The sequence below is a fragment of the Ostrinia furnacalis genome, unplaced genomic scaffold, assembly GCF_004193835.3.
Source record: "Ostrinia furnacalis isolate ACB-3 unplaced genomic scaffold, ASM419383v2 OfSCF0484, whole genome shotgun sequence".
In the NCBI taxonomy this organism is placed as follows: Eukaryota; Metazoa; Arthropoda; class Insecta; order Lepidoptera; family Crambidae; genus Ostrinia; species Ostrinia furnacalis.
In genome coordinates this window covers 94,958-102,561 of record NW_021130723.1, presented here as the reverse complement: position 1 = coordinate 102,561, position 7,604 = coordinate 94,958, and the positions used below count along the sequence as shown (strand labels likewise).

The following is a 7,604-nucleotide window of genomic DNA, read 5'->3' as shown; positions in this document are numbered from 1 at the left end:
CTTGCCCATAACACGTTACATAAAGTAAAAATATTTCCACCCAAAATAAATGAAGAAATAATAATACTCAACATCAAATAAATCGCACCTTCCGCGAGGCGAAAATTGAAGATGCCCTTGGTAAAGTTTTTTTTTACAGCAGAGTATCGGTGACTCTTTTCCTGTTTGTGAAAATAACCTTTGTGCATTCGCGTCGTGTACGTAAAGGTACTTTTATAAAATTAATTATTCATATTGACATGGAAATTTCCATGAAGGAGCCATTGTACCAAAACTTGTATCAAATTCAATCAACTGGGTGACAAAACTAGGATTTAAAATACATATCTATTACTTTACTAATATTATAAAGAGGAATCATTTGGGTATTTTTAATTTAATTTTTTTGTTTCATTATTATAATATTTACTATTATTTTAAATATTCCATGCATTATATCTATCATCTACTCCACCCCCAAAACCCTGTATTACATTGGTACTACTTCTACTTAAATAAAATACCTTAACATTTATTAATAAATGCATTACTACAGAAACTTACCCCACTTGTTACTAGCGTTCTTTTAAAAAACGCTAGTTTTTACATAAATATTTTTACTAATGTGGGTAGTGTAAACAATTTTTATGTGCAACATTTGAAAGATGACTGATTTAAGGTAAGTGATAGAAAAAGTGAACTCCGTAACAAGTGGGTTAACTAATATGCATAATGTCTTCACAAACTTCACATAAACTTGTGTTCTTCTCGGCGTAGTATGCACTGAATTGCACTGTACAATAAACAGTTTAATATCTTTAATAGCCCAACAGTTTCCATGTTGTACTACCAATTCAAGTTTCGGTAGTTCGATCACTCTTAACCACTACACTGTTAACTCATTCCTAATAAACAATTTAACTTTGCTGGAATAGTCAACGAGAGCATCATTAATATTATCACAATCAAATTAAGTACGTACTTTTTACATATTGTATCTCTAAATACTAAATACTCTATATACTTTCTAAATACATAAGAGCAAATAGTACCTTCACAAAGTACTCTTGGTGATGCAAGGCAAGCCGGCGTCACAGTATAACTTGTTCCAGAAGTCGATCCTGGGTCCCTCGGGGTTGTGACCCGGGGTCATGGAGTGGTTGAGGTCCAGAAACTCCTTGCCTGCCCTGGTGTATGGCACCCACCGCACCGATGAGTCGCCCGGAGTTGGGTTGCTGTAATGTAAATTAATAAATAAATATACAGGGTGTTTCTTGTAAGGTATCAAGCCGTAAGCAGGTGATAGGTGAGGACTAGACCTATCGATTTCAAAGAAAAAGAACTTCCATAGGTTCAAAATAATTTTAAAAACTGCGCAGTTTTCTGAACTTTCATAATAACACAAAAAAACATGCCACTATTTTCTGTAATCGCTCCACTAAAGTGGTAAGTCGGAGATTCCGTTACATGTTTTTGACTTTCTTTGGACTAAGTAATGTTTGTAATCCCCTAAGTTTAGAACACATTTAGAGACAAAACTGAACAGAACATTTTTTTATCCACAACGAGGAAGCTCTTGCCCTTTATCTGGTAGGTATACAACAGGAAATATGAAAATATTGATGAACTGCGGACAAAACTGACTTACTTTAATATTAATTAGTTGACAGTTAGTCTGAATAAATTATATTGTGTCGATTTATTTATGTCTCAAGTGCATTGACTTGTATATGTCAACGTGAAATTGTGAACTCTGTCAGTTTATAATATAAATAATAAATAAATAAATAATCTTTGGACAATTTCACACAGCGCCAGCTAGCCCCAAAGTAAGCAACTTAATGCTTGTGTTATGGGTGCTAGCTTAACGGATATACTACTTATATACTTTTTTTTTTTTTAAATACATAAATATTATACATAGTAACACCCAGACCCGTCACAGAAATTAAAATTAATCATTTCAATTTCTGCCCGGCCAGGAATCGAACCCGGGACCTCTCGGCATAGTAGTCCGTTCTGAACCACTACACCAAACAGCCGACGAAATATAACGCGTTAGATTGTAAACAAACAGTGGGTTAGGTTAGGTTAGATTGTAATTTAACTACGTCAGATTATAATCTGACGGAATTCACAATTTTACGGTGACATCAACACAGCAGGTCGCGCAACGAGAGTTGACGTCATCAACATAGATTAAAAAAGATATATGAAAAGACTATCTGTATACTATTACGCTGTCTATACAGACGTCTTACATAGTCATGCTGACTGTCTCGCTTGTAGACTTTTAACAGAGTATGTGTTCGCTGCAACTTTCGTTGAACANGACTATGTCCGCCCTGTGGCGCCGGCTTATCGTTGAATTTTGGGACACGTTGTATAATAATTAACGGATTAACGAGTTAATGCCCAGCTATGCCCATTCCTAATAAACAATTTAACTTTGCTGGAATATTCAACGAGAGCAGCATTAATATTATCACAATCAAATTATGTACGTACTTTTTACATAATGTATCTCTAAATACTAAATACTCTATATACTTTCTAAATACATACGAGCAAATAGTACCTTCACAAAGTACTCTTGGTGATGCAAGGCAAGCCGGCGTCACAGTATAGCTTGTTCCAGAAGTCGATCCTGGGTCCCTCGGGGTTGTGACCCGGGGTCATGGAGTGGTTGAGGTCCAGGAACTCCTTGCCTGCCCTGGTGTATGGCACCCACCGCACTGATGAGTCGCCTGGAGTTGGGTTGCTGTTATGTAAATTAATAAATAAATAAATATTGATTTTACTTACACAAAAATCGTACATAGTTACATAGTGAATGTATAAAATATGTTTGACGTATGCTAGGTATTATTGTCATCAGGCTCCCAACACCTCAGGCCACTAAGTATCTTCAAAGAAATCTTTCTATTTTCTATGTGCCGCACAATCAGCTATTCACTTTTTACTTTAATATTAATTAGTTGACAGTTAGTCTGAAGAAATTACAATCAATTTATTTATCTCTAGTGCATTGACTCATACACAATACAGGACGCAACGAGAGTTCACGTCATCAACATAGATTAAAAAAGACATATGAAAAGACTATCTGTATACGCTGTCTATACTGACGTCTTGCATAGTCAGTCATGCTGACTGTCTCGCTTGTAGACTTTTAACAGAGTGAGTATGTGTTCGCTCAACTTTCGTTGAACGAATTATACACGTCATAAGCAGAGATTATTATAAAAAAATATGTTTCCTTACCCAGTTTTAGCAAAGTCAGTCCACAGTTTTGTCACATCAAAAACAATTTTCTTCAAGTAATCCTTCTTTTCGATGAAATCTTTGTTCATTTCATTGTTAAACAGATAGAATAAGTCGTCTGCATGGCACGCGCCTTTCATATCCACCTGAGACTGACCGACTGCGATGGACTTGATGAAATTGAGTTCAGTATCAAAACTAAACCTGTAGAGGTAGATTGGCTCGTTAGTCGCCGAGTAGTAATGAGCGAATCTATGAGTATTGTAGGCGAAGTTCAAGTCAGTTTGCATGTCCACAATAGCTTCAGCGGTCTCGCTCGATATTCCCTTGTCACCAGTGTAGAAACGCAGAATACGCTCCCCAAACTCTTTCCTTTTCTCGTCAGATAATTTCGTAGCTATGTCTCTAGGCACTAAGTAATGTGATTCTTTATTGTATAAGTCCGCTTTTCTTAACCGATCAGCCAACATGAGCAGCCCCTCGTGAGACACGTAGCCGATCATCAATGGGACCTTATGGATTTTATTAGTGAGAACTTTATCGATTGGCTCTTCGTCTAAAAAGCGATCTACATTGTCGAATGGCTTTTCAACTACTGGGGTGAAATGTATGGGCAGTCCTCGGAATTTTTCGTCAGGCGTTCTAGTCTTCATTGTCAAGTGGGCGAGATTAGTTGCCGGCTCGCCCTGAAGAAACTCAAGCAGCTCATCGACATTTTCCGTTTCATTTCCTAGATATCGAGCAGCGCGGAATGCGCGCTCTTTAGCGTTGCGGCCTATTGACCAATCTTCCAAACAGGTGCCACTTTGGGCAATCGCTTTATGAAACAGTCCCTTAGACATAGGAGATATCATGTGTTGCGTGACGGACGCGGAACCAGCGCTTTCTCCGAATAGAGTAACGTTGTTAGGGTCTCCACCGAACTGTGCGATATTACTTTGGACCCACCGCAAAGCTGCCACTTGATCTTTCATGCCGGCGTTGCCAGGTACATCTGCAGTGTCGAGACACAAGAAACCTAAGACTTCGAGCCTGTAGTTGATCGTGACTAATATAACATCGTGTTGTATAAGGAATTCTGGTCCGAGGGTGTCTGTATCACCAGAGCCAGACATGTAGGCTCCACCGTGTATGAATACCATGACAGGTTGTTTGGCGTCAGGCTGCAGCGATTTGGAGTACACATTGAGGAACAAACAGTTTTCGCTGCCTTCTACTAACTGCATGGTAGTTATGTCTGCTTGAGGACAAACGGCTCCATGCTCTATGGCTTCGTGTATTCCTTCCCATGGTTTAGGAGGTAGTGGTGCCTGAAAAAAAAAGTTTTGATAGAGTATAAAAAAAAATAGTTGTTGGTTAACATCGGAAGTGAAGAAAAAAGTATTTCCAGAGAAGTGCACCCACGCTTAACTATGGGATGCAAACAATACTAACCTTAAACCTTAATTTTCCAATAGGAGGCTGTGCATATGGGATCCCTTTGAAACTGTAGTATGTTGACCCATCTAGCAATTTTTTAGTAGCCCCTTTAAGTTTGCCTTCTTTCACGGTCACAATTGGGTTACTCTGAAAAATAATAGGATACATCAATTTACAAAACAAAACATCCTTGAAACGAAGTTTATAATAAAAAATAATATACAGGGTGTTAGGTAAATGGGTATATGAGCCGACACTAGCCCATGTTAACATATACCCATTTACCTAACACCCTGTATAAATAAATAAAACATTTATTCGCTGCAATATTAAGGTTGCAAATTAGGTGTGGACTTCCTCTATTAAGTACATAAGCACCTGTGTCAGAGGAAGCTGCACTTTTATAGCATAACATTGTAAAAAACCTTGGTAAATAAAATAATAATGGACATAGCCATTGTATTGTTGGAATTATATTATGCTAATGAACAATGAAGGTGGACCGACGACATCGTAAAGGTAGCAGGGAAGTGCTGGACGCAGGCCGCTACCAATTGATCAACGTGGAAAGCATTGGGGGAGGCTTATGTTCAGCAGTGGACGCCCTATGGCTGAAATGATGATGATGATGATGAATGAACATTAAAAAAAAATAGGCAATTTCATACTTTTCATACTTTACCCCTACTACATAATACAAGACAGAATACCCATTGTAATACAATGATGATAAATTGTACAGTTATTTATTTCTGTTACAGCAAGTAAGTAAGATACCACGGTAATAATAGTATTACCGTGAAGATACCTTAGAATATTGTCATGCAAAATGCAAAAAAAAAAAACAACATTGCAAGTAGGTAAATTTAAAAAGCCAAAGTTCAAACTAGACAAGTAAGTTTAAACACTGATGACATTGTTGTAAGTAAGACCTTACATAAAAACAGAAATAAAAAAAAATTAACACAAAAAAAAACAATTGTTTTTGAAAAATATTTAAATAGGTAGGTAGGTACTTATGATAATTTAGAAATAAAAAATATTATTAATACAGGACATGATGTCTGAATACTTGGTTCAATGATTTAGATTAGATAATGGTAATGATAAAATTTATCATTATAAATGCAAATCTTTGTAACAAATAACAATGTTAAACTTCCAGTGCCTTATTACAAAAAAATTCATTTAGGCTGAGTTGCATCATCTTACTTTAACTGTAACAAACGTCCCTCAAACTCCATACAAAAACCTTGTCAATCTTGTCATAGTTACGGTTAGAGTAAGATGGTGCAACTGAGCCTTAGCATGGAAATGTCATTTTAAACTAGTGATCATTGGTTTGCTTTTTGTAATAAGGGGATCAGAGTTTTCAAAATGCTACATTAAACATTGCTGTAAAAAAATTAATTACAAGAAAAAACATCAGTCTTTTGAACTAGTATGTTTTTTGACAGTTCGTATTATTTAAATTGAAAAAGAGCAATATGACCATAAAAAATCTCAGAATTGTGTGTGATTTGAGCAATCTCAAATTAGTTTTTTTTTACATAGATCGCAATCAGCATCAAACTACATGTTTTTGTTAGAAAACTTTGCCCAAACAAGACACAAAAGTTCTTGTTCTGACACAAAAGTCTGTTTAATAATGTGGAATTCATGTTACCAATTTGTAATGAATTGGTAGTTCATATTGGTATTATTAGTAAAATTAGTGAGTAAAACATACAACACCTTTTCAAATAACACAAGCCTCACCTTTGGTGCAGCAATTGAAACACCTACAAAAGCAATCCTGGAAGGTATGATGACAAAACCCTCTGTCTCAAACAAACAAATAATGTAGTCTAGTTTTTCTAAGCATTATAAAACTAAGACAATGTTCAGAACAAATTATAGGCAATGCTATAAATGTAAAAAAAAACATAGGTACCTTTATTAGGTTATCACTTTCTTATTAATATTTTTTATTACTATTATCTATTTACTTCTTTGGTAACAAAATAATAGGTAGTAGGTATGATTTAACCTCATTATGCACTTATTAAGTTGCTAACAGAAAGTACTACTTGTTCTATCAAAAAATCATCATAGTGTGTGGATTACTTGTTATTACACATTAAAACATTGGTCAAAGGGTAGAACATTATTTACTTGTATTGATTTACGGCACTGAACTTGTTCCGAACATTGTTTTTAATTAGAAACATGAAAATAAGAATTGCATACCATTGTACCGGAGGTGGACAAAAACTGGCTTGAATTCTGCTTGGTCCGCACCAGCAAACCTTCAAGTTTCCGCAACAGGAACATATCGAGTTTAAACAACAATATTTACACCACAATACCGAGTTTACACACTGGATTTGCCGAATCGCGAGTCACAATCAGCCAGTCCAAAGTACACAACAGACTTAGATAGACAACAGAAATGTGAAATTTTATTTTAATATTTCCATGCTTTTGTAACATATATGAACACTTTTACATAGATAACTTATTAGCTACTTTAGTTTCACTGGTTTCACTTTGCTTACATAAATACTTGATTAGATAGAAATAAAAATCGTAGGTAAACAATCAATCAACAGTTGGGCTGTCAGCTGTCAGTGTGGCTGTCAATGTCAGTGTAATTTTTTTGGATCGATTCTTTTTAGGCAATGACATCATTCTATACAGCCAAGTCTTTTGTTTGAATTATTTTTATCACCGTTCATTCGTTTTAAGATCTCCCCCAAAAATTCAAACGACCCACAGGTTCCTTTTGCGATCTTCGCAGACCACGAACGGCTAGCAGCGTGCGCTAAATACGTCTTCCAGCTCGTGGTCGCCACTCAGCCCCAAAAAGCGACTACCTATAAAAATACTTAATAATGATGTACCTAGTCCCTTAAGAAAATAACTTCTATTCAGTAGCGGCGTAAGGGGGGGGCGGTGGGGGC

General features: G+C 36.1%; 1 protein-coding gene across 2 annotated transcripts; it reads right to left on the bottom strand.

Moving 5' to 3' along the window:
- Positions 1–622: 622 nt before the first annotated feature.
- LOC114366016 (esterase B1-like) lies at positions 623–7,242 on the bottom strand. Of its 2 annotated transcripts, none has more exons than XM_028322776.1 (4): positions 6,892–7,242; positions 4,678–4,809; positions 3,244–4,553; positions 623–1,214 (listed from the first exon to the last, which is right to left on the bottom strand). In XM_028322776.1, exons 1-4 carry the CDS (start codon positions 6,973–6,975, stop codon positions 1,034–1,036), a joined length of 1,707 nt encoding a protein of 568 aa, XP_028178577.1. In that variant the 5' UTR covers positions 6,976–7,242; the 3' UTR covers positions 623–1,033. The 2 variants fall into 2 exon arrangements, with proteins under 2 accessions (XP_028178577.1, XP_028178578.1); XM_028322777.1 differs by lacking the exon at positions 623–1,214 and adding an exon at positions 2,410–2,740.
- Positions 7,243–7,604: the final 362 nt, after the last annotated feature.